Below are 27198 nucleotides of genomic sequence, written 5' to 3' on the forward strand. Positions count from 1 at the left end.
AAGCAAAACTCATTGGTAGAGCAACATATATGGAGAGAGAACCCATATAAATATGTGTGTCCTCCAATCCACCTACACGGGCACACACTTGGGTTACATAGAGATGGAAGGACAAGCCCAGCGTTCGAAAGAAAAGGAACATTTTGACATTGTTATGGCAGTCAAACAAAGTCTTGCGAGCAATTAAGTAGTAAGCAAGCATCCAAAACTAAATATATCAGAAGCACACCCAGCTGAAGCCGTTTTGCACCAGACCACTTTAGGAGCAGTGCAATTGAGTGATGGCTGCAAAAGACAGTACAGAATCCTCAAGATCTTATTCCTGCACGATCATTACAAAAGCTGGCATAAGTAACCAAACTGCCATCATACTAATATCCGCAATAACATGCTGAACAAAATGTGAGAATTGTGCCACACAATACTGTCATGACTTGCATACAAGAGAATTTTCAGTCTATTTCCACAGTTTAACATCACTAAGTACTAGATCAAGAATGGTTGGGATAGCAAGAGAACAAGAATCGAGTAGGGAGAAACTACAAAAACACAATCAGTCACCAACTTGAAGTCAGGATGAGTAAAATCATCGTGAATAAAGGAAAATGATAAGTAACTTTCACCAACCTCTATTGTGAGATCAAAATATGAAAAGGAATGTGCAACGGTTATGTCCCAAAGAATGGAGAGATGAAAACAAAGTCGGTTTCCTTCACTCATCATCTTATTGAGTTATCCACACACAGAATAATGAAAAAGTTGCAGACTAGATAAATCCACGGTGGCCTGATCTGAGGAAATGGCAAAACCAAATCCACAAGCTTCCAAGATCCACTTGATGTAATAAGCACATTCTGCAAAAGATGTTCCGACAATTACTTATGCATGTCCAAATACCCATATGCTCTTCTTAAATCCCGAATTTAAGAGTGAAACAACATAATTTTACTTAAAGGGTAGAAACACCACCCAATAAAGGGAAAGACAAAGTTATCTTCTTTTAAGAGTGAAACAACTTAATTTAGAAATTACCAACTTATTTGGAGCTTGCAAATTCCTAAATTTTGTACAAAATTATCTCCTTTTATTTGCATATTTTACTAAGGGAAAATTTTAAAAAGGGACTCGAAGTACCATCTTTTCCTCAAATAAGGGTCCAAAGAGGATATTGTTTCAAATAAGGACTGAAAGTGAATATTGTTTAAAATAATGATCTAAAGCAGTTACGTTTTTTTTTTTTTTTTGGTGACCCGGGAATCACCATACAACTGGCAACCAGTGGCGTAAATCCGAGGTGGACTGAGCCACCACCACAGACCCAGCCGCGGGTGAGTCACGCGAATGCGACGCCTCTGGGATTCGAACTCCTTCCCTTCATGAGGGGGAGAGAGCCCGAAGCCAGCTACACCACCGCGGGCGGTGGTATCTAAAGCGGTTATGTTTGTTTCAAATAAGGATTTAAAATGGCTATATCGGTTTCTAATAACTTTTCGGCAATCACGGTATTTTCGTCATTTGTCATTTTTCCTCTTTTTTTTTCTTTTTTTCTTCTGGTTCTTCTTCTTCCTCTTCGCCGGCGAAGAGGAAGAAGCGAACCAAAAAAATAAAAGAAAGGAAAAAAGGAAAATGCCAAATGACGAACCGATTGGAAAACGAAGAGGAAGAAGCAGAACCAAAAAAATAAAAGAAAGGAAAAAAGGGAAAAATGCCAAATGACGAACTGATTGGAAAATTTAGCGGGTTGGTGATCGGCAAAGTTAGGTCATTATTTGAAATAACCAAAGCCATTTCAGGCCTTTATTTGAAATAATCAAGGCAATTTCAAATCTTTATTTGAAATAAAATCCACTTTGGGCTCTTATTTGAAAAAATAAGGACACTTTGGCTCCTTTTTAAAAAATTTCCCTTTTACTAATGCTTTGAATTCGCTAACTATTTTATAAAATTCATAAGCTAAATTAGTATTATTTACTAAATTTTGTCCAATTAAAATTTTTAGTTTTGATTTACCAACTATCTTTGAATTATTTACGAATATTTAATTTTTTTAATCTACCAATTGTCTTGTTAAAGTTACCAAGTGTGTTTGTCTTGGAGCTATTTTTTTTTTTTTAAATTTAAAAGACTCATTCAAAAATTACCAATCAAAATTAGCTTGATTTACAAGTTTTCTTCCATTAAATTATCAAATAGTATTGAGTGCCTACTTTCATTTGAATTACTTACCACACTCTAGTTGTTTAAATTCTCAATTTGCCTAATTTTCTTATCGTTTCTAAACTTTGCTTTTCCTAGCAACTCTTGTGATTTACCGACTCCTTTTTCAAATATTATCACTAACCTAATTAAAGTGACATAACAACTTCTCTTTGATTAAATTATCGGCTAGTCTTGGATTGCCAACTCTCATTCGAGTTACTTACGGCATTTTATCTTTCCTAACTCCTCCATACATATTTATCCAAAACATGCGACATTATCATACGCAATCACATCTTTTTCCATCGATCTTTTTCATACAAAATATGCGGGACTTCTTGAGCTCCCGATTAATCTTCATTAAATGAGCTAGTTATCTCAACTCAAATAGTGCTTGATGGTACATTATTGTACGTTTATACACCTGACCATCATCTTGATAGGATAAGCTTTTGCTAACAAAATTGCCAAATATACAGATTAGGTATCAGTTTGGCCATGGTTTGATTAAGTCCAGGTAATTAGCTGCACTTTTGGATGACTCCGGGTTCGAGACTCCAGCTACCAAATCAAGACTCGAAAAAAAAAGAGATTAGTCGATTTAACCATTTTATTTAAAAAGATGCTATTTCCACTTTATTTTACGATTTTAATACCTCTTCTTTTTTCTTGCAAGTTACTTCTCCGATATGGGCTTCTAGACGAAGAAGGGTTTGACGTGCATATAGTCTAACTTGATCCGGATTTTCTTGATATATTAAGTATAAATCTACAAGTAAGTACCTAAAATACATATCTAATAAAGCACATAAACTCCCATTTTCTTCTGGACTTATCAAGAAACCTGATGGATGGAGACACCCTTTCGATTCTTCCAAGGTTGCAACTTGTTGAGGGACAAAATAAATTCACAATTAAATTCCCAACATTAGGAACTCGTTGATAATACTAGCATGTACACGTGCATATTAGTCAAAAGTCTAGAAAACCTTCCCTTGTTTATAGGTTAGCTCCAGATAAAGGTCGATCTAAATAAACCCAGGTTGAAGAATTCAAGAATAATTTAATCTTGAAAAAAAGCAAAACCCAAAACCTCGTCCATACATACATACATACATACATACATACATACATACATACATACATACATATATATAGATACACACATATAAAAGATACACTTAAGAATTTCGAGGTTCTTGTTTTAGTTGGTTGAAGTAGTGATTAGCTTTTAGTCTTTTTAAGTAAAGACTATGAAATGCAGAGAAGGAATTGGGACTTGGGATTAGATGCCTCCTCCACCTGGTATCTTGTATCTACGTATTGAAAATTCTAATAGGACATCGAAGTTGGAGTGTTAAAAGTATATCTCACATAACTTAGCTACCGGATTTATAACGAAGTTATTTACATCAATAAATTTACTAATAGTTTAAGATGCATCTTCTAGGAATACAAAAATCTATTGTCTTGTGTTCAATTCTACGAAATCTTTCTATCATAGTGGCAAATTTAAACACCGTTCGCTAGTGAAAACAATGGTCATAGATTTTTTTTTTTTTTTTTTTTTTTTAAGTAAGGTGTTGGTAAATTTATCAACAGCTTTATGAAATTGCCAACTTATTTAGAGTTTGCAAATTTACAAATTTTGTACAAACTTATCTATTTTTATTTGTATATCTTGCTAATGCTTTGAATTCACTAATATTTTTTTAAAAATGAAATTGATAACTTAAATTAGTGTGATTTACTAATTTGTCAAATTAAGTTTTTAAATTTTGGTTTACCAACTCTCTGCGAATTATTTACCAACATTTAATTTTATTTAATCCTCCAAATTTCCCGTTAAAGTTACCAACTTGTATTACTTTTTACCACCTTTTATGTATCTTTCCTAACTCATCCAATATATGTTTTCTGCGCAACATGTGACGAAGACGTGATCATACGCAATCACATCTTTTTCCGTCGATCTTTTTCAGACAAAACACACAAGACTTCTTGGGCTCTCAATTAATCTCTACTATAAGAGCTAGTCATCCCGACTCAAATAGTGAAGGTCCACAGTAACATTATAGGCTCATGCTCCCTAACACAATTGCTGGCTGAATCCATGAATTATGTATCGGTTTGGCCATGGTTTGATCAAGTCTTGGTGATTAGCTGCACGCTGGTCAACTCCAGCTACCGAAACACACATTAATTAATAAGACTCAGGAAAATATTCGCGCCCAATTACTGCTATCTGTTCATAGGATCCGATCGAATATTTGCGTCACCCTTTTTATGTCGGATGTAAATCTCTTATTGGCTTCACCAACTCGAAGGAACTGCGACCCTTTGTTTTCTCTCGTCTTCTCTTTCTTTTCTTCCCTCGATTTTCCTTTATTTTCTCCGGGGTTGGTGGTAATCGGTAGGCACGACTTTAATAAATTCTTTGGCCCATGTCCGCATTTAAAATGTGGTCTGACCGCATCTGAATTGAAAAGCTAGCTACCGTCTCCCTAAGATGACAGACTGGCGATTTGATCGAAAGTGGTGGGACAAAAGGGTAATGATACCCAGTCTTTGGATCGGATGGATGGGATTTATTAATCCCCAGCTAATCCACTTAATTTAATTTACTTCGTCTCAAAATTCGGGGCTGAGTTCTTTGAAAGTTTCCTTGTGAGCACGGACCTGACTCGCACGTGATTTGCGAAATGACGTGGATCTTTTCATGCAATTAGATACAAACGGCATTGGAAAATATGGTTTTATAACTTAGTCAAGTATTATAGTTACACCATTACCCAAATTTCTGAATATCTTTTCATTTTCGGGAAGTAACGAAGAAGGACATGGCTTGGGATTTACTCTTTTTGGGTCAACAACTTAACATAGGATTTTGGAACATGACTTTTCCTTTTAATACGGTCAACAGATTCAAAAATAGGGTCATTCCTAAATTGATTTAATAATCAATTTGGGAATATTTAATCTTTATATATCTTCATGACCTACTCCCAAAACAAGGTAGTTATGTGGGCATATTTAATCTTTATATAGCTTCACGACCTACTCCCAAAACAAGGTAGTTTTGTCTTTACCAGCAACTCATCGAAATCGCGATTCCACAACGGAGTTTAGTTTAGGAATCGAATTTTCATTTGACATTTTATTTGGTATGTCCTATGTTGCTAACATCCCACATGGTCATGGAATAAGGAAAAAAATTATGTGAATGCAGTTTCTTTCTTGGGAAAAAGTCAAAATAGAAAACGAATCCCATCGCAAAATCTTTCTTCAATATATGTGAAGACAAAAGGTCCTCATATACTCTTCCATTTGAGTTGAAATTATCACGCATGGCACTACATTGAGATTTATAGTTTGTACTGAATTTTGTGATTGGATTGAATTTTAATTTTTATTCAATTTAAATTTTACGGTCCACAAATGTTGCATTTTTGTAATCCGAAGCGTTCGAGACTTTGACATTATATCTACGATTTTTTTGGAATCTAAGTATTTTTAAGTTACGGTGGAAAAACAAAAGGAATAAAATTTTCTTTTAATTATTTGCAAACAAGCAAGCTCATCTTATTACGTCACCGAGATAATAAATTTAGTTTACAAGTGAAAAATAGAAATTGTTCAGCACGCTTGTCTCTTGCTATCATTGAAGTGTTTAGTGTCATGCGAAATATAAGCAATTTATTAATTATTAAGTGTTCTAAAGGGTCAATACATGTGAGGTTAATGAATTATCGAGATATTGAAAGTATAGTCAATTGTAATCAAGAGGCAAATGTCTTCAATGCTTCGATTGTCTTTGTGTTCTATGAAAAAAGCAAGGAAGAATAAGGAAAACGTAGGAAATTTTTGTATATTCTATTTTGTATATCAAATAGTGTACAATGCTGTACAATTATATCACTAGGCATGTACAAGAAAAAGGAAATAAAGAATATTACAAAATCAATTTCGATATTAGACTGATATTAATTGATCTGGCATATCAATCTAAATCCTAAAGAATATTGCACAGGATCGCATATCTTCCAACATTTCCCCTTAAACTGGTGGCTTGTAGATGTCAAAGACACTTAGCTTGCTTAGTAGATATGCGTGTTGTCTCTGACATAGAGGTTTGGTGAAGACATCTGCAGGTTGTTCTGTAGTCCCAATTCCTCTTGTTTCGATTACCTCCTCTTGAATCTTCTCTCAGGTGAAGTGACAGTCCACTTCTATGGGCTTTGTTCTTTCGTGCACTATAGGATTGGACGCAAGTTTTGTTATGTCGTTGTCACAAAACAACATGCTGGGTCCCTTTGTTTGCACCCCAAGGTCCTGAAGCAAGCCTCACAGCCACACTATTTCACAAGTGGTCTTCGCCATAGCTCGATATTCAGCCTCTATTGAAGATAAAGACATGGTTGGCTGCTTCTTCGTCTTCCAAGAAAGTAAAATTTTCCCAGCATGATACGGAATCCTATAATTGATCTCCTGCTCATCGGACAAGTTGCTTAATCAGCGTCACAATAAGTTGTCATCTCCATGTTGCATCTTTTTTAAAGAAGAATTCCAAGTCCTAGACATTTCTTCAAATACTTAACAACCTTTAGAGCGTGTGGGACTGCTTTGACTTGTGCATAAACCGACTGAGTGTCTGCACATCATAACATATATCTGGTTTAGTCATGGTAAAATATATGAGCTTTCCTACCAGCCTTTGATAACCTGATGGGTCTCTGTATCATCTTGGAGATTTCTTTCATCACGGTCCACCGTAGTTAACTTGACATTTTGTTCGATTGGAATAGCTGCCAATTTGCTTCCCGATAAACCTGCTTCTGATATGATCTCTAGCACGAATTTTCGTTGAATGATGGAAATCCCTTGATTTGATCGAGCAATTTCTATTCTTAGAAAATATTTGGGTGATCCCAAGTCCTTTATGTGAAATGTCGAATGCGTGTATTCCTTGAAGCTCTTTATGACAATTGCATCTACCCATAATAAGTATATCATCAATGTATATCATTAAAAATATGGATGACATACCTTTTGTCCATGTAAAAATAGCGTAGTGATATTTAGACCGTTTGAAACTTGTTGCTGTGAGAGCATTCGCGAACTTGGCATACCATTGCCTAGATGCTTGTTTGAGACCATAAAGGGATTTGCGGAGACGACATACTTTGTTCTCCCCCTGTCTCCATAAACCCTGAGGAAGTTTCATATAAATTTCTTCATCCAAATCACCATGGAGAAATGTATTGTGGACATCCATTTGGTGTAATGACCAATCTTGGGAAGCCGTAACCGATAGGAAGGAGTGAACCGTGACATCTTTGGCCACTAGAGAGAAGGTCTCGTGATAGTCGAATCATTCTCACTGTGTAAACCCTTTGGCCACGAATCGAGCTTTACATCGTTCAATCAATCCATCTACTCGAAACTTTATCTTGTAAACCCATTTACATCCTATTGCCTTACGATTAGTAGGTAAAGTCACAAGATCCCATGTATGGTTGTCATTTAATGCTTGTAATTCTGCTGGCATGGCCTTTTGCCAGTGTGGATCCATGGATGCTTCATCATAACTAGCTGGTTCCCTTTCTTCAGATATGCAACTAATACATTGTCTATGTTCTGGAGACAATTGATTGAAAGAGACATAGGACGAGATAGGATAATGAATACCTAGTGAGTTGTGTGTGGCACAAATATAATCCTTAGTCCAAGTTGGTGGGCATGTGATGCACCCTGAATGTCGAGGAGGATTTGGACGTGATGGTAGAGGCTCTTCCATAGGTGGTGCCGTCATGAGTTTGGAGCTTCTTCAGTAGTTGCATCCTCAGATCTTGGAGAAATTTCCTCAGCAGTAGTCCAATTGCTTGTGGAAGCACTGTTGAAGGTTCCTGGATTTCCTATCACAACATAATCAAGATCCTTGGATATATCGTCTTCAGGGAAAATAACTCGAGAAGGATTGAGATCGTTTTCTTTTGAGGATTGATCTTCAGCAAATGGAAACATGTCCTCATGGAAGACTACATCTCTACTTATGAGGAATTCTCTTGTAGAGGGTTGAAACACACGATACCCCTTCTGAAGATTTGGATATTCCATAAATATGCACGGTTGGGCACGAAGACTCATTTTGTTCGGAGGGCCTGTCGCAATGACGTTGCATAAACACCCAAAAATTCTTAGGTGATCCATTTTTGGTTTCTTTCGAAAAAGGACTTCGAAAGGGCTTCGACCGTTCAACACTTTCGTTGGCATCCAATTAATTAAGTACACTGCCGTGATCATGCATTCTGCCCAAAAATTATTTGGAATAGAGGCCTGAAACTTCAAGGCACGTGCCACTTCCAGAATATGTCGATGCTTTCTTTCAACTACTCCATTTTGTTGTGGAGTGTATGTGCACGAACTTTCATGCAAGATGCCATAGGATGAAAATATTGATGCGCATTCATGGTTGAAAAATTCTCTTCCATTATCTATCCTAATCCGCTGGATAGATTTTCCAAATTGGGTCTTTGATAAAGAGATAAATTCCTTTAAGTGAGATAGAACTTGACCCTTAGTTTGCAAGAGGAAGATCCATGTTGCTCGAGAATGATCATCAACAATAGTAAGAAAATATTTTGATCCATCATGATTAGGTGTATGATACGGTCCCCATACATCAGCATGAATTAGCGAGAAAGCACTAGTGGAACGACTCATGCTAACTGGAAAGGGTGCACGTAATTGTTTTGTAAGTGGGCAGATATGACACTGAGAGTAAGGAAATAAAGCACCGTGGCCCATTCTAGAATGCAAAAGGAAATTTTTATCATTGGTAGTGACATTACGCAATGATTGTTTATTGAAGGAAACTTGAGATAAATATAAAGTTCTTGGAATGCTAGTCCAAAAAAATAGTCCGTCGGAAAGATTACCCAAACCCATCAGTTTCATGTCGAAAGGGCCTGAAAGAAACAGATATCGGCATTGAAGAAAATACAACAAGAGTTTTCCTTGCAGCTCTAGACACAAAAATCAGATTGAACTGGAAATCTGGAACATAGAAGACATTTCTCAGTGTTATTTGAGGGCTAAGGTTCACAATTCCTATAGTGGTCACATAGGTAATGCTTCCATTTGGCAATCTTACAGAAACAGGAATACTTAAATTTTCATGAATAATGGAAAAGAAGCCTTTATCACAAACAATATGATCATTAGCCTCTGAGTCAATCATCCAAGAATTTCGGGAAATAGAGTATTAGGCAATGAGAAATACCTGAGAAGCTACTTCCTTTGTTGGAAATGTCCATTTTTTGCAATGCCTTTATAAACTGCTGATACTACCCTTGAGTGATAGGCTGATCATTATTTGAACCTAAGGTCTGATAAGCTGCTACTGAAGATTCCTTCCCCATTTTCCTTTTTCACCGGGCTTGTAGTGCAATTTCTAGCAATTATTAATGGTGTGGTGGGGTCGCTTGCAGTATTCACAAAATAACTTATTTTCCCTTTATATTTGGCCCATATGCCTTTGAACTCGTGGAAAAATGTGGACCGTTGGATCCTTTAAAAATAGCCACGTGCCCACCGTCCGATCATGATGAGGAATTGGGCCCTTTCCGGTCGTTTGATTGCGCCTCACAATCTGGACCGTCCATTTCAGACACTTTAAAAGCATTTGAAGTTGTCCCAAACCCTAGCTCTTCTAGCCGCATGCCCTGTTTTGGAGTCTTCTGGTTTTGGTCTCCCTTCTCACCGCGAGTAGCCAAGGCCAGCAACTCTACTCCTCTCGCATGCTCCGTTGCCATGAGTCTCGACTCTCTTCTTAGATGGCCAACTGGAAAATACAGTTGAGCGATGGCATGGGTTCCATGGCTAAGATTTGAGATCTGAATGTCAGCTAAGAGTCGTTTAAAATGAGCAAGAAACGGGTAACTTTCTCTCTGTCTCGTATTGCTTTGTACTGCTACAAAGTGGCCTCAGGCCATTTGAGTTTCTCCTTTGCTGCCTCCAACTTATTCCAGAGAGCTGATAACTTATTAAAAACCATTGTGATGCTCATATTCCCCTGTTTTAGTTCGGAAAGTGCTTGGGTCAAGGAAAAAAATTTGCACAGTCCAATTTTCCATACATTTCTCGTATAGTGTCCCACGTCCTTTTCAAATCTTTTGTGGGAGTAAGTCTGGTTGCAATTTCTGGATTGATGCAGTTCCCAATCCACTTTCTTACTAGTTTATTACACTTCTTCCATTGTCTCGCCATCCTCTCGTCTGTCGGAATGGGAGTAGATCCATCAATAAATCCCTCTTTATCTTTAGTAACAAGGGCTTGACGAAATTCTTGAGCCCAGATTGAGTAGTTATGAGATCCCCTTAGTTGTTGACTGATGAGTCGTATCTTCGGTCCATCAGCGGTAGATACGTACAATGGATCACCGAGTTCTGGCTGATCAGAAACGACTGAGAGAGGGTATGGCAAGAATCCGGGTCTTATTGTCGGGTAGGTATTTGAACCCATACTTGGATTAAGCAACCCACTGGATAATACCGCATCTTGATTTCCGCATCCGCATCTACGCTTGCCCGGTCTATGGTTGGCGAGCCATTATTGGGCTGGACATTGTCTTCGGAAATTTGAATTCCGTGGCCATGGAGTACTTGGGCTTGGCTCGTAGTACCATGGGCTGGGCTGAACAAGAACGGGTACCCATTGGTATGGTTGACCCGCCATGGCCTGACCTGATGTGGATTGGCTTGGAATGGGTTGCCCCAGACTAAGCTGCCATGGAAAAAAACCCGCATTTGGTTGGACTTGGAATCTAGCGGCTTCAGCAAGCAAGTTCACAGTAGAGTTTTGAGTTTCTTCTTTTGTGATACGCTTTCTAGTAGATGGTGGTTGATCTTCTGCCATGGTGATGGTAAGATGTTCCTTTTCTTCACTTGCTCTTTTTCCTCAGAAATCGATTCCTACACCGGAGTGCTAACGTTATTTTGCTGGTTAGCGTGTTCTTCAAAAATACCGACAGGCAATCAAAGAGGAGAGGTGCGGAAGCTGAAATTGAATTAGAAGCGAAGCCCGCTCTGATACCATGAAAGAAAGCAAGGAAGAACAAGGAAAAATGTAGGAAAATGTTTGTATATTCTATTCTATATATCAAATAGTGTACAATGCTCTACAATTATATCACTAGGCATGTACAAGAAAAAGGAAATAAAGAATATTACAAAATCAATTATGATATTAGACTGATATTAATTGATCTGGCATATCAATCTAAATCCTAAAGAATATTACATAAGATCGCATATCTTCCAACATTCTAGACAATTAGTATCTCGAAATTGAATTACACATATAAAACAAATGTCCATGACTTTCATTATGACTTACGTTAAAAGTACCCGACACATTTGTTAAGCAATTTGGATAAGCATGGCACCACATCGAGATTTATAGTTTGCATTGAATTTTGTTATTTGATTGAATTTTAATTTTTATTCAATTAAAATTTTACGGTCCACAAATGTTGATTTTTTTTTTTATAATCTGAAGCGTTCGAGACTTTCACATTATATCTATGATTTTTTTTTTTTGGAATCTAAGTATTTTAAATTACGATGGAAAAAAAGGGAATAGATTTTTCTTTTAATTATTTGCAAATAAACAAGCTCGTCTTATTAATAAATTACATCACTTAGATTACTAGTGAAAAACATAAATTCTTCGGCACGCTTGTCCCTCGCTAACATCGAGCATCATGCGAAATATAAACAATTTGTTAATTATTAAGTGTTCTAAAGGGTCAAGACATGCAAGGTTAATAAATTATCGAGATATCAAAAGTATAGTCAATCGTGATCAAGTTGCAAATACTTTCAATGCTTCGATTGTCTTTGCATTCTACACAATTAGTGTCTCAAAATTGAATTACACATATAAAATAGATGTCCAAGACTTTCAATATGACTTATGTTAAAAAGTACCCGGCGCACTTAATAAGCAAATTTAATAAGAAAATATTCTATTTCGAGAGTATCAACTGTACGTATTAAGAAAGAAGTTGGTGCGTAGAAACTTTACTTATTTTCTTTGTGTTGAATTGTTCATCAAAAAATGTCTTTGGGACCCGCTTTGTGACATATCCGTTCCTCTGCTCTGTGGGAGGACCCGCATTGGTTGGTGCATTGGTTTGGTTGGTAGGAATAACATGTGTTCTCTCCCGAATGACATTGTCGGAACCCATTTCTTAACTTTTGCAAAGACGGAGTGTTTTATTTATTGCAAGCTCCACTAGTTTCTGAAAAGACTTGGTGCCCCGGAATCAAGGACTCCCCATTCCGCCTCGACGGAATCCTGAACCCGACTGACCTAGAATGGACATAAACACGATAATAATTTCCATTGGCATATGTTATCGGACTGCACATTTCATAAGAATTGTCAAAAGAATATGTCCAAAATGGAATGGGTACGAGTAAACGCGACATATATTAAAAATCAGAGGGTATGACCAGTTCCTACGCAAAATGATGTGAGATGGATTGTTTCAATGAATTTGGTGAGCACAATAGTCAAATAGTGGGGTTGGTGACCGCACGACGCGGGCTCTTGCAAGGCGTGTCAATACCATGGAGTCAGATAAGATCATTTTATAGTCCCACTTGTACTTCAAAAATACTGAGAAGAGCACAAGTAATTTGAGCAGAAAAAGTAATTTAGTGCTAATTTCTAGGGATCACAATTTCATGGATTTTTTTTTTAAATCAATTTTTGGTCTGTGCCCTTAAAATCATTTTTCTTTCAAAGATTAAAGTAAATTGCTAAATTGCGAAATAAACATTTTACTAAAAAGACAAAAATATTGAGTAAAAGAAATGTCAAAATGAAACGAAATAAGCCTAAAAGAAATCGATCACCCTTATCTTTTTTATTTTTCCCTTTAACATCATCATTAAAAGAATTTGTCTTGATATTACTTATTAGATTCCTCCAATGATGCATTTCCGAGGTCTTCCTTCCCGTGACGTAACCCGAGAGCCATCCTCATTGTTCCCCAACTGGGGAGGCCATTTCTTGTTAGTGCCTGGTGGAACAGGGTCAATGTGCCTAATCATCACTTAAACGACACCAAACACCGGTTCACTCCCTCCCATGATTTCCCAATTCAAAATCTCCACCCGGTCGGGAATTTCAATTCGGAAACCAGCTTTGACCAGTCGACTAACCCGTCAACCTAACCTACTCGACACTCAATGGCGGGCGGGCCTCTCCTCTATTTAAACGTCCGATTTGTAGGTGAACAGACTCAGGAAATTCACTAGCTTCTTTAGCACATGTGAATTTCCTTCAGAGAAAAACACACACAAAAAACGCCACCGCGCTCTTCCTCTCTCTCGCCAAGCCCTCACCTCGATCTCGCGCTTGCTCGCTCCTCGCTCGATTTCGACTCCTCTTCTCGGGCTCTCGGCCGCTCTAGACGTTCGCATTCACACGAGCGCGAAGATGGACATGGACACGGCAGCGTGCAACGGCAAGGGCTCCCTCGGGCTCTGCGCGGGGCAGGCGGTGACCCGCTCAACTGGGGCGCGGCCGCCGCCCTCACGGGAGCCACCTCGATGAGGTGAAAAGGATGGTCGAGGAGTCCCGGCGGCCTGTGGTCCGCCTCGGCGGTGAGACGCTGACCATCGCACAGGTGGCGGCCATCGCGGGGCGGGAGGCTGGCATGGCGGTCGAGCTGTCGGAGGCGGCCCGGGCGGCAGTCAAGGCCAGCAGCGACTGGGTCATGGAGAGCATGAGCAACGGCACGGACAGCTACGGGGTCACCACCGGCTTCGGCGCCACCTCGCATAGGCGGACCAAGCAAGGTGGTGCTCTGCAGACGGAGCTCATAAGGTAAAAAAAGAAAAAAATGTGCTACTTCGATATATTTCTTTAAATTCTCATTCGGTTGTTTTTATTAACAAATATTCGCAGATATATCGAAAATACTTGTCAGGCAATCGATAATGAAAAAAAAATGCTGATTTTAGGAGATGGGTGCGATAATACGTTATTCGGGAATTGTAATTATCAAGAAGTGCATATTTAAAATAAAAAAATCAAGTAAAATCCTTTGTTTTAATTTAAAATTAACACCTGTCATATGTGGTATAAATGGTCCCTCGTGAAGGGCTGCCAAGTGCTGGCTAAGCTTCCTTTCCATAAAAGATATATACCCAAACGTGCAAGTATCAATCCAAAGGCCGACATCAATTTCTCTATATTTTTTAAATATTAGGTAACCAAAAATAATATGGGAGAAGATTAATTAATTTCGAAGACAACCCGTAATAATTACTTTTTGAATACCTAATTTTTCATTTTTTCAATTAATGAGACTTACCTTTGCTATAATCAAATAAGTGTCTAAATCGATATTCACATTTCCTTTGCTATAATTAATAATATGTGGTTGACGAAATTTTCCCATTGAACCAGGTTCTTAAACGCCGGCATATTCGGCAACGGGACCGAGTCGTGCCACACGTGCTGCCCCACTCGGCGACCCGGGCCGCGATGCTCGTGAGGATCAACACCCTCCTCCAAGGCTACTCAGGCATCCGGTTTGAGATCCTGGAGACCATGGCCAAGCTCCTCAACCGCAACATCACCCCGTGCCTGCCTCTCAGGGGTACTGTCACGGCCTCAGGCGACCTGGTCCCCTTGTCCTACATCGCCGGGCTTCTGACGGGCAGGCCCAACTCAAAGGCGGTCGGGCCAAATGGCGAGTCCCCTGAACGCCGTCGAGGCCTTCCGCCTTGCCGGGATCAAGCACGGGTTCTTTGACCTGCAGCCCAAAGAGGGCCTCGCGATCGTGAATGGCACGGCAGTCGGGTCTGGGCTCGCTTCCATTGTCCTGTTCGAGGCGAACATCCTGGCCGTCCTCTCAGAGGTTCTGTCGGCGATCTTCGCCGAGGTGATGCAAGGGAAGCCGGAGTTCACTGACCACTTGACCCACAAGCTCAAGCACCATCCCGGACAAATTGAAGCTGCAGCTATAATGGAGCACATCTTGGATGGGAGCTCCTACGTGAAGGACGCTCAAAAGGTCCACGAGATCGACCCTCTCCAGAAGCCGAAGCAGGACCGATACGCGCTCCGCACGTCCCCGCAGTGGCTCGGCCCCCAGATCGAAGTGATCAGGGCCGCCACCAAATGATCGAGAGGGAGATCAACTCTGTCAACGACAACCCGCTGATCGATGTCTCCAGGAACAAGGCTCTCCATGGAGGGAACTTCCAGGGGACCCCGATTGGCGTTTCCATGGACAACACCCGTCTCGCCATCGCCTCCATCGGCAAGCTCATGTTCGCGCAGTTCTCCGAGCTCGTTAACGACTTCTACAACAACGGGCTGCCCTCTAACCTGTCCGGGGGACGGAACCCGAGCCTGGATTATGGCTTCAAGGGAGCCGAGATCGCCATGGCCTCATACTGCTCGGAGCTGCAGTTCCTTGCCAACCCTGTGACCAACCATGTCGAGAGCGCGGAGCAACACAACCAGGACGTGAACTCCTTGGGCCTGATCTCGTCGAGGAAGACTGCCGAGGCCGTTGACGTGCTGAAGCTCATGTCCTCCACCTTCCTGGTCGCCCTGTGCCAGGCCATCGACCTGAGGCACCTGGAAGAGAACCTCAAGAGCGTGGTCAAGAACACGGTGAACCAAGTGGCCAAGAAGGTCCTCTACGTTGGGTCCAACGGCGAGCTCCACCCGTCGCGGTTCAGCGAGAAAGACCTGATCAAGGTGGTCGACCGGGAGCACGTCTTCGCCTACATTGATGACCCCTGCAGCGCCACGTACCCCCTGATGCAGAAGCTGAGGCAGGTCCTCGTGGACCATGCACTGGACGACGTCGACCGGGAGAAGAACCCCAGCACCTCCATCTTCCAGAAGATTGGGGCTTTCGAGGAGCAGCTCAAGGCACTCCTCCCGAAGGAGGTTGAGAACGCGAGAGCTCAGTTCGAGAGCGGGAACTCGGCGATCGCTAACAAGATCAGGGGGTGCAGGTCGTACCCATTGTACAGGTTCGTGAGGGAAGAGCTCGGGACCGGTTTGCTCACGGGGGAGAAGGTCGGCTCACCGGGCGAGGACTTTGATCTGGTGTTCTCCGCCATGTGCGAGGGCAAGCTGATCGATCCTTTGCTGGAGTGCTTGAAGGACTGGGATGGTGCTCCGCTTCCCATCTGTTAGGAACTTTTCCAAATCCTGAAGACTGCCTCATAATTTAATTTGCCCTATTCTTGGTATGTACTTAGAGAGTTTTTCATGGTCGAGAAACTGCGGTTAAAATTGTAATGTCTCTTATGTCTTTTGTTCAGTTCTTTCTTATTCAAACCCCCCCACCAGGATGTCTATTTGTACTTGGAACTTCATCAGTGTAACAACAATGTTGAAACACGTGAAGGAAAATATTATACAACATACATTTCATTACATTCTTCATTCTTATAAAGGATCGCGACATTTGCTCTGCATTGTGAGCTAATTGTTATCGGGTACATCTTATTGTATCTCCCAACTTGACCCTACTAAATGTAGAATTGGAATGAACATGTATTTCTTAAAGGGAGCTAACCTCATTAGGAATTTGTGTGGACTTATCCTACTCGATCAAGTGGGTTGCGTATTAAGAGTCAATATTATATCTAAGTTCATGAAAAGGAACACGTTAATATAACGTGAAAACACAGTCATACAATATATGCATCGTGATTGATTTAGTCTGTCACATTACTTTAATTAAATGAATGTATATCATTTTAGGGCTTCTCATGAATAAAAAAGTTAAAGGCTACACATCTTTGCTTAGGCCCACAATGATGCCCGACCAACCTCTTTGGCATGACTTTTGGAAGAGGTTGACCTATCGAGCATGAATTTCTATGTGGGTTGGCCCGAAAAGGCAATAAATCTTTTGGGATGGGACGTATATTCCAAATTGAGCAGTTACCTTGAGAGTAGGATGACTCTATGATTGGCAATTATGAGAGATTGTTCCAAGACATATATCACAACTTTGGATTTTCCTCGATGCACTCTGCCTAACCCATGTGGAGGTTTCTGCCCAAAATGGTAACCTAGCTAGCAAAACTGAAGTGTCATATGGATCTATCTAGGACATGTCACAGTCGATTCCTAGTGTTCGAACCTCAAAATTGTGGCCCCAAAGCTGAAGAGAATCTCAAGGAGTGCCGGATACCTGGAGTGCCAAAATTTGGCATGGAGGGACAATTAAATGCCAAAAGTTAGGAAAGTGACACTTGAGTGCCAAAATTGAAGCAAAATTGATCACTTAAGTGGCATTCCGGCCAAAATGCGACGTGGCGATTTTCGGCAAAATAAGTGCAAAACGGCGTTATTTTGACGTTGACGTGGTAAAAAATTAATATAAAAATTAGTTAAATAAATTTAAAACTAAATTTATTTAAAACATTTTAAAATAAAAATACAAATATTAAACAATTAAAAATTAAAAATTACATTTATTTATTTATTTTAAAAAAAGGGGGAAGGGGTGACTAAAGGCTGAGCCATCGCCATCGCCATCGCTGCCTCCCCACCGCCGACGGAAGGACCGGCGATGGAGGGGGGAGGGTCGGCTAGAGTCGCCGGGCCCTTGCCAGGGGCCGACGACCTCGGTCGACCGGCGGCGAGGACCTGCAAGCCCTCGCTCCCAATCTGGGAGAGGGTCGCGGTCCTTGCCTAAATCCCCGCCCTTGCTCGACCGAGCCAAGGGCCACTGCCCGCTAAGGTTCGCAACCCTCGCCTAGATCGGGGGCAAGGGCTCGCAAGCCCTCCCCCGGCCGGGCCAAGGGCCATCGCCCGCTGATGAACTTCAACATAAAAAGTTTCAAATGATATAATAAAAAAGATTGTTATTTGTTTATGCATAAGTCCCATCAAATGAAACCGTAGGAATCGGAAACAAAAGGGCAATGAGATCTTGGGAAAACTCGTAAAATAATAGTTGCAATACATTTGAGAGAGAGATAGATTCCCTCCAAGTTCTTGGTATAGATTATGAAGTGACGAGCACATATGCATGTCCGAATCACTTCTTAATGTCCAAAGGGTTCCAAATTCCAACGTAATGAGGTATCAATGCCATTACATGTTACTTTAATCAACTCTTGTACATGTGGATGTCAAGTCACGAGCGGTTCCGTGTTGGAAGACATGGAGCATGAGTCATCAAAAAATGGATCTTGAAGCAGAGAATCCATACTTTTCTGAAAGTTGGAGGTAGAATTCAAGTTGAAATTGATGAAAGCAGGTAACCACGTTTGAACTTCAATTTACTATTAACTCGACGGTAAACCCACACTACCTTCCATGCCCTTATGTGCGCTTCGCTATTATCAAACCATAACTCATCGAATTTGTATATGTTGGAGAAAACTTCATTATTTGTTTTGAAGCTGACAAAATGTTTCCATCAATCTAGTCTGAAGACTTGCAGACTCTTTCATCAAAGTCTGAAGACCGCCAGACTACCGGACTCAAGATTTAAAGTTTGCCCTCATTGATAGTTTCTAGAACGTCGAAGAAGATTTATCCAGAATTGAGTATTTCTTTACGGATTTGATTCGAGCAGCTAAAGAAGATCTCACGGCTGGAGAAAGCATCTCAAGATCTATTATTCATTTTTGATTAATTCGGGTAATTTGGATCCGTTGATTGGCAAAGTATACTTTGAAAGTTCTACTTATGGAAACCTAGATCCTGATTGTATGGACGAGTAAGATTGGTGGGCTATCATCACATTCCTTAAGTAAATCGAGATCTCCCTAAATTGATTATGTCCAACGGGTAGATTGAAAGAACTCCTTTGAAAGGTGCCAACGGTTATGAAGGCATGGAGGAGTATATAAGGAAGACGCTCTAGTTATTCGAGTGTGTGCGTGATAGATAAATTCCAAAGTCTGAAACTCCTTGTTCTTTGCTGATTCAAATGTTGAGCGTAAATTTGTACTCAAAAGAGAGTTTATGTACTCATTTAAATTGAAGTATTTTTTACTTCAGAGTTAATGATCCATAGCTAGTATGTTGGCTCCGGTTTGGTTGAAGGACAAAGCAACACCAGACCGCCTTATTTTGATGGAAATGAATACAATATATGGAAAACAAGATGAAAGCATTCTTAAGATCGAAAGATCCTTTGGAATGGGATGTGGTAGACAAATGAATCATTCCTAAAGCTACAACAGTCTCAAAAAGGGGAAAAGAAGCTGTTGAAGCTAGCAAGATGACTCAAGAAGAGATAACCAAGAAACAAACTCTTGATGCAAAAGCAAATTATTCCTTATATTGTGCATTATCTCCTATTGAATATAATAGAATATCTTCTTGTAAAACAGCTAAAGAAGTCTAGGATAGGCTGCACATCACCTATGAAGGAACCGATTGAGTGAAAAAAACTAGAATCAATATTCTGCTCAGTCAATATGAAGCCTTCAAGATGAAATTAGGAGAATCTACCACTGACATGTTTAGTCGTTTTACAGAGATCGAGAATGGTCTTGAGTATCAAGGTCAACCAATCTCTAGACCCATGAAAGTTAACAAACTGTTGCGTGGACTTTTCAAAGATTGGAATCACGTAAAGACCTCAATAAGGGAGACACAAAGGAGCATGTCACTCTCCATTGACGAATTGGTTGGCACTCTTCAGTCTTATGAAGTGGAGCAAATCAATGAAGATGAAAATCCCAAAGATAAAAAAAAAAAAAAAAAAAAAAAAAAAAAAAACCATTGCTTTAAAATCTAATGATGATTCCGATGTTACGATTCAAGACGATATGGACGATGAAGAGATTGCTCTCATGATAAGAAGGTTCAGAAAATTGAATAAAAAGGGAAGAAGATTCAATTGGAAGAAACAAAATTCTCAAAAGTTTCAAAATAAATGAGCTGAGGACAATGAATCCAATAAATATGTGATTTGTTTTGAATACAAGAAAAATGGACACATCGGACCTAACCCTTTGTCCCTTGCTAAAGAAAAAGAAAGGAAAAGCTAAGAAATACAGAAATGCGCTCAAAGCAGAAACTTGGAGTGATACCGAATGCGAAGGGAGCGATGATGATTATGTTAATATTTGTCTAATGGCACGATCGTAATCGATTCGACTCGAGACATGATACTGGTCGGACTCAGATAGTGAAATCGAGGTAAGTAATTTAAAATTCCTACTAAAGTCTCTAAATATATTGATGAATCGTATGCGAGTCTCAAAACCTCTCTTAAGAGGATTTTCGAGCTAAAAAGGGAAAATTCTGCACTGAAACAATAGGAGTTGTTTGGAAAGAAAATGTCGAAAATTTAGAAAAAAGTATTATTACTTTAAAAGAAAATGCAGACTCTTTTCAAAAGAAAACACACTTTTGAAAAATGATATCTCAAGTATTTCAAAAAGGTTTTCTATAGGATTCGAGAAATTGGAAAAGATTCTTTCAGACAAAGACCTTACTTTAACAAATCAGGATTAGGAATGACTTCAAACCATTCCTCTAATTGATTTTCCAAAAGTAAAGGAAAGAATCAAACAAAGACTTACAAAAGATTTTTATAGAAATCATTTTCAAAAAGTCTTTGTAAAACCCGTTGGCCATAGAGCTCTTAAATGTTCTAAGTGCAACAGCTCAGAACATTTTGAGAAAGAATGTCTCATGGTTTGGAAACCTGTTAAGAAGGTTTGTGTAAAGACCATATATTGCACTAACTCCATTGGACCTAAGAAAATGTGAGTACCAAAGAAAGTTTAAGTTTATTTTTTAAATGCAGGTCACTATTAAGAAAAAAGTCAAATGGTACTTGGATAGTAGATGCTCAAGACATATGATAAGGGAATGAAGTTGTTTTATAAAGCTTATGCAAGTTAACGGTGGAAAAGTCTCTTTTGGAGGAAATATCAAATGAAGAATTGTCGGATGCGGTTAAGTAAAGATTGGAAGCCTCACAATTAACAACGTTTCCTTAGTGGAAGGACTCGACTACAACTTGCTGAGTATCAGTCAACTGTGCGACACAAGTTTCAAAATCAATTTTCAAGAATGAATATGTTCGGGAACCAGTAAATACTTCTCTCAGACTTTCACGGGGCAAAGACATGGGAACATCTATCTTTTGGACATCAAACCAGAAAAATCTCAATGTCTAATTTTAATTCAAGAGGAAGCTAATATTTGGCATAAAAAACTTGGCCATATCAACATGAAGCAAATAGTCAAGATCTCTGCAAAGAAGCTTGTTCGTGAACTACCCAATCTGACATACCAAAAATCTTATCTTTGCACACCATGCGTGTGGGGAAAACATGTTAGAAGTTCTTTTAAACCAATAAATTAAGTTTCCACTAATCGTGTACTGCAGCTCCTACATATGGATCTTTTCGGACCAACTAGGACTCAGAGCATTGGTGGAAAGAAATATTGCCTAGTAATAGTGGATGATTATTCACGATTTACTTGGGTATATTTTTTGGCAAGTAAGTCTGAAACTTTTTCTTATTTCATAAAGTTTGCTAAGAAAATACAAAATGAGAAATGATATGTTATTTCAAGTATCCGGACAGACCATGGAGGTGAGTTTGAAAATTAAGATTTTGCTAAATTCTGTGATGAATCTAGTTTTCAGCATGTGTTCTCATCTCCATACACTCCAGAACAGAATGGAGTTGTGGAAATGAAGAATAGATCATTGCAAGAAATGACTAGAAAACTTTTAATTGAAAGCAACATTTCTTCTCGTTTCTACAGCATGTTATATTATTAATAAGAGTCTTCTTAAGGCCTATTATGGAGAAAACTCCCTATGAGTTGTTCAAAGGTAAGAAGCCAATTGTTTCCTATTTTCATGTGTTTGATTGCAAATGTTTTATATTGAAAAATGCAAATGATCGAACTGGTAAGTTTGAAGAAAAATCAAACGAATGAATCTTCCTTGGATATTCAACCACCAGCAAAGTCTACAGAGTATACAACAAAAAGACTCAATCTGTGGAGGAATCGATAAATGTCAAATTTTAAGATCTTATACAAAATCAATCGATCTAGACTCAACCTGAAGAATCTAAACCTGCTCCAGACTCTACAAAGTCTAAATCCTCAGAAGCAGCTCAGATTTCAGAAGGTCAACAACGAATGATCGTTGAAGAATTAAATGAAGAAAAAGATCAGCAGTTTGTCAGACTAACCAGCAACTGGAAGCACAAGTCTAGTAATCCCAAAGAACTCATTATTGACGACATTGATGAAGGGATTCATACAAGATCCAAAAGGCATGAAGAGTCTAGCGTTGTAGCTCTTATTTCTGAAATAGAACCCAAGAGCATAGAAGAAGCTTTAACTTATGGAAGTTGGATTGAAGCTATGCAAGAAGAACTTAGGCAATTCAGTATTAACGATGTCTAGGAATTGACTCATAAACGAAAAGGTAAATCTGTTATCGGAGCTAAATGGGTTTTCAGGAACAAGATGGACTAGAAAGGAAAAGTTATAAGGAATAAAGCAAGACTTGTAGCCAAAGGATATATGCAAGAAGAAGGGATAGACTATGATGAGACTTACGCTCCAGTAGCAAGGTTAGAAGCAATTAGATTATTACTTGCTTTTGTTTGTTATAAGAATTTCAGGTTATTTCAAATGGACGTTAAAAGTGCATTTCTAAATGGATTTATCCAAGAGGAAGTCTATGTGGAACAACCTCCCGGTTTTGAAGACCCAAGGAAATCAGACTCTATATTCAAACTGAAAAATGCGCTATATGGTTTAAAGCAAGCACCTCGAGCTTGGTACGACGGGTTAAGTAAGTTTTTAATCCAAAATGACTTTGTTAAAGGTAAAGTAGACACTACCTTGTTTATTAAAAGAGAAAGTAAAAACTTTTTAATAGTTCAAATCTATGTTGATGATATTATTTTTAGATCACCTAACGAAATTATGTGCAAGAAATTTTCTAAGTCTATGAAGGATGAATTCGAGATGAGCATGATGGGTGAACTATCCTTCTTTTTCGGACTACAAGTAAAACAATTGAAAAAAGGGACTTTCATTCACCAAGAAAAATATGCTAAAGAACTTGTTAAAATGTTCAATTTGGAGAATTGCAAAAAGACTAATATACCAATGTCAAGTTCTTCGAAATTGGACAAAGATGAAGGAGGAAAGAAAGTTGACCAAAAGCTATACATGAGTATCATTGGTTCACTTCTTTATCTTACTGTCTCTAGACCTGACATTTTGTTTAGTGTTTGTATTTGTGCCAGATTTCAATCAGATCCCAAAGAATCTCATCTAAGTGCTGCGAAACGCATCATCAAATACGTTGCAACAACCTCTAATTTGGGTCTCTGGTATCCTAAAGAATGAGACTTTACTCTCCTTGGATATTCAGACGTAGATCTAGCAGGATGTAGAGTTGATAGAAAGAGCACCTTGACCACTTGTCAATTGCTTGGTAATAGGACAGTATCTTGGTTTTCAAGGAAGCAAAGTATTGTAGCTCTTTCAATAGCAGAAGCAGAGTATGTGGCTCTTGGAAGTTGTTGTTCTCAAATCTTATGAATAAAACAATAGCTAAGAGACTTTGGAATCGAAGACTCATGCACTGAGATCAAATGTGACAACATTAGCGCAATTAATCTCACCAAGAATCCCATTCTTCATTCAAGAGCAAAGCATATAGAGATTCGACATCACTTTATTAGAGACTTTGTTCAGAATGGAGAAGTCTTGATTCAATTCATTGACTCAAAGAATCAGCTGGCGGATATTTTTACAAAGCCATTGGAGAAAAGTCAATTTGAGTCTATTCGATTCAAACTTAATATCTTAAATTCTGAAGAAGTTCAGACTCAGTGATAAAAGTCTAAAGATGCTCAGACTCAGAAGATAAAGAATCACGACTATAAATTATTTCAGTTTTAGAAATTTATCTTTTGAATAAAAAACTCGAAAAGGTACATTTGTTTATTAATCTGTAATGGATTGATCTTATCTTCCCAAGTTGTCATAATTATAGCAATCCTTCCTTTTCGAAAAAGAAGTTATCTTTTGAAATGACAGTTATCTATTTTCAAAAAGACAATTATTTTTTAAAAGGCATTTTCTATTTTTCCTTTTACAACTATCCGTATACCCCATTTCAATTGCCTTATATACTGATCGTCTTCTTCACGAACCCAAGAAGCAAAAAACTTCACTTTCTTACTTTTACTCTCTAGTTTAATCCTCAAAATTTTCATCTTTCTCGCGAATCGAGTTTGAAATCTCTCAAATACTGTGACAATGACTTCACAAAGAAAGTACTCAAGGATTGCAAAGCGGGGACCACAGATATGCGTGAGGGTCCTACACACTTTGATCTGATCGAGGAAGAAGAATCTTCAAGGCAACTGCAGAATCCACAACATTCTCAACCGCGTCATTCTCCTCGCGCTAGACCACAGGATGCTCAACAACAAGCGGAGGAAGAAATTATTGAGGATGCAGAACCCGTAAGAACTCTAAAGCCTGCTTTTACCTTCAAACTCTACTCTACCTTAAAGGTGGAGGTTCTGCTTTGAACTTTATTGATGAATTTTTGAAAGAAAATGGGTACCGAAATGAAACCCACTTTTTACGAACGATGGAACGTTTGTGAATTGCTCCTGCGGGCTTGGTAGAAAGAGCTTTTGCGAATATCCCAAGTGATCCTCGTGTTGGAGGACATAGTCAACCTGATGGAAATGATGATGAAAAGATGTTCACTCATTTTAAGCCTAGAATGGGTGTCGCTGCGAATATTCGAGGAAAAAGGCCAGATTTGTTTCATTCTGAGGAACATAAGCGACTTTACTCTAAGTTGCTGAAGCGAGGGGTGATGAATCCAAGGAGTGTGGATTTTGATTTTCTCGACTCTCTAAACGTAAAGTTGCGAGAGAAATTCACTTTACTTCAACTTGAACGATTTTGCTCTGAAACAATAGTAGCTCATCCATAACTTACTACATATTTCTATTCCAATCTAAGCTTTTTGGATGTGAATAGATTTTCCTTCAGTGTTAGAGACTAGGATTATGTGGTTGATATGGACATTCTGGCTAATGTGATTGGAGTAGAGAGAGGGGAATTCCAATCAATTAGTGTGTCTATTGGTCGTGCGAATGTAGAGCTTGTTCGGGATGGAATGACAGAAGGACGAATTTCGTACTTGAGGATGAATGCCTCAAATATCTTGCTTCACAAGATTGTGATCAATTTTCTTAGACCCAAATCGACTTCAAAGACTAACGTCTCCAATTCGAAAGCAAAGCTGATGTATGCTATCAATGCTGGCAAAAAGTTCTCTCTGTCACACACTATCATGTTTCACATGTATAGATCGATGGTGAAGGACAAGGGCCAACTTCCTTATTTAGCACTTGTCACTAAGTTATTTAGACATTTTAATATTTAGCCTCCCAAAATTCTGTGTGTTCGAACCTATGATCAAATGGTGGTGGGACTGAAGATGGTTTCTAAAATGTGTCTGAAGGAGCTGAACAATGCTTTGGAGCGATTTAAGGAGAAAACCCCTATCAAGACTCATCAAGTCTCTATGGCTATAAAACGGAAAGGTAAGGAGCCCATGACAGCTTTATCTAAGAAAAGGAGAGCACTCATCTTGCAGGATGAAGACTCTTGCCTTAAGGAACTTACAGCGTTTTATCCAGAGACAGAAGAGAGAGAGAGGATCAAGACAGAGAAGAAATAGAGCAGAGGAGTAAAGAGAGGGAATCGATGAGGAAAGAAGCAGAGGAAGAAAGAACTGCAGAAGAAGAGAGAAGAGGAGAACAAGAAGAGACTGAGCATGAAGAGTACTTCTCTCCACCTGAAGGCACTAAAACATGGGGAGCTATCGAAAAAAGAGGTACATCTTCAATTGCTTTTACTAGTGAAGATGTTAGTCATTCTCCTGCTAATCCAAAAGATGTATATGCCTCTCAATTTCCTGAGGAAGGTCATGAGATTTCATCTCCAAATCTGGATGCTCATGCTGAAATGCCATTATCTGCCAATACTCCACAAACTGATCATGCTGAAGCAAGCACTCAAACTGACAACTCAACAGATTTTAGAAGATTGATTGATGTTCTTATGGAGATGCGAGGCCAGATTTATGCTTTGGGATGCGAAGTTCAAAACATGCAGAATGCCAGTCAAGCCTCTTTAGTTTCTTTGAACAATCAAGTTCAGGCCCTTAATCTTCAAGTTCAAGCAACTGCCAAGGGTGAGGAAGTAGCGCAACTGAAGGAGGATTTGAGAAAGCTGGAGGAGACTGTCAAGTCGATGGGAGATTTCCAGCTTATTCGCGTTCCAAAACAATCTTAATTTTATCCAATTCTCTTTTCGTCTCTACCTTTTAATGCTGATAAAAAGGGGGAGAAGTTGATGCAGATTTGACTTTTGTTTGACTTTACTATTGACTTTACTTTTGTTTGGTTGTGATTGGTTTGGCTTGGACTATGTTTTTGGTTTGGATTGCTTGATCGTTGATCGTTTAATGCTTGCAATATCTTAAGCGTTGTTGGTGTTCATGGTAAAGATAGTTGTTTTTACAGACTAACTCATTTCTGTGGATGCATATTCGATACTATCTTTATCCTAATCCATTTATTTTTTTTATGAGATATCCATGTCTGCTTAAGTATTGTCTTGCAGGTCAAAGTATCTAAATCTATAGGAAAATTTTGTCACCATAAAAAATGGGGAGATGTTGGAGAAAATTTCCTTATTTGTTTTGAAGTTGACAAAATGTTTCCATCAGTCTAATCTGAAGACTTGCAGACTCTTTCATCAAAGTTTGAAGACCGCTAGACTGCCAGATTCAAGATTTAAAGTCTACCCTCATTGACAGTTTCTAGACCGTCGAAGAAGATTTATCCAGAATTGAGTATTTCTTTAAGGATTTGATTCGAGCGGCTAAAGAAGATC

General features: G+C 39.0%; 1 protein-coding gene across 1 annotated transcript; it reads left to right on the plus strand.

Annotated features, from left to right (window-relative positions):
- The first annotated feature begins 13802 nt into the window (after positions 1-13802).
- On the plus strand, positions 13803-16561 carry LOC120289656 (phenylalanine ammonia-lyase-like). The gene is given in 5 exon segments (XM_039304968.1): positions 13803-14097; positions 14683-14731; positions 14734-14976; positions 14978-15398; positions 15401-16561. Coding segments are annotated over 5 exon segments (2010 nt in total). The 5' UTR covers positions 13803-13834; the 3' UTR covers positions 16435-16561.
- Positions 16562-27198: the final 10637 nt, after the last annotated feature.

The sequence above is a fragment of the Eucalyptus grandis genome, chromosome 2 (genome assembly GCF_016545825.1).
Source record: "Eucalyptus grandis isolate ANBG69807.140 chromosome 2, ASM1654582v1, whole genome shotgun sequence".
Taxonomy (NCBI): domain Eukaryota; kingdom Viridiplantae; phylum Streptophyta; class Magnoliopsida; order Myrtales; family Myrtaceae; genus Eucalyptus; species Eucalyptus grandis.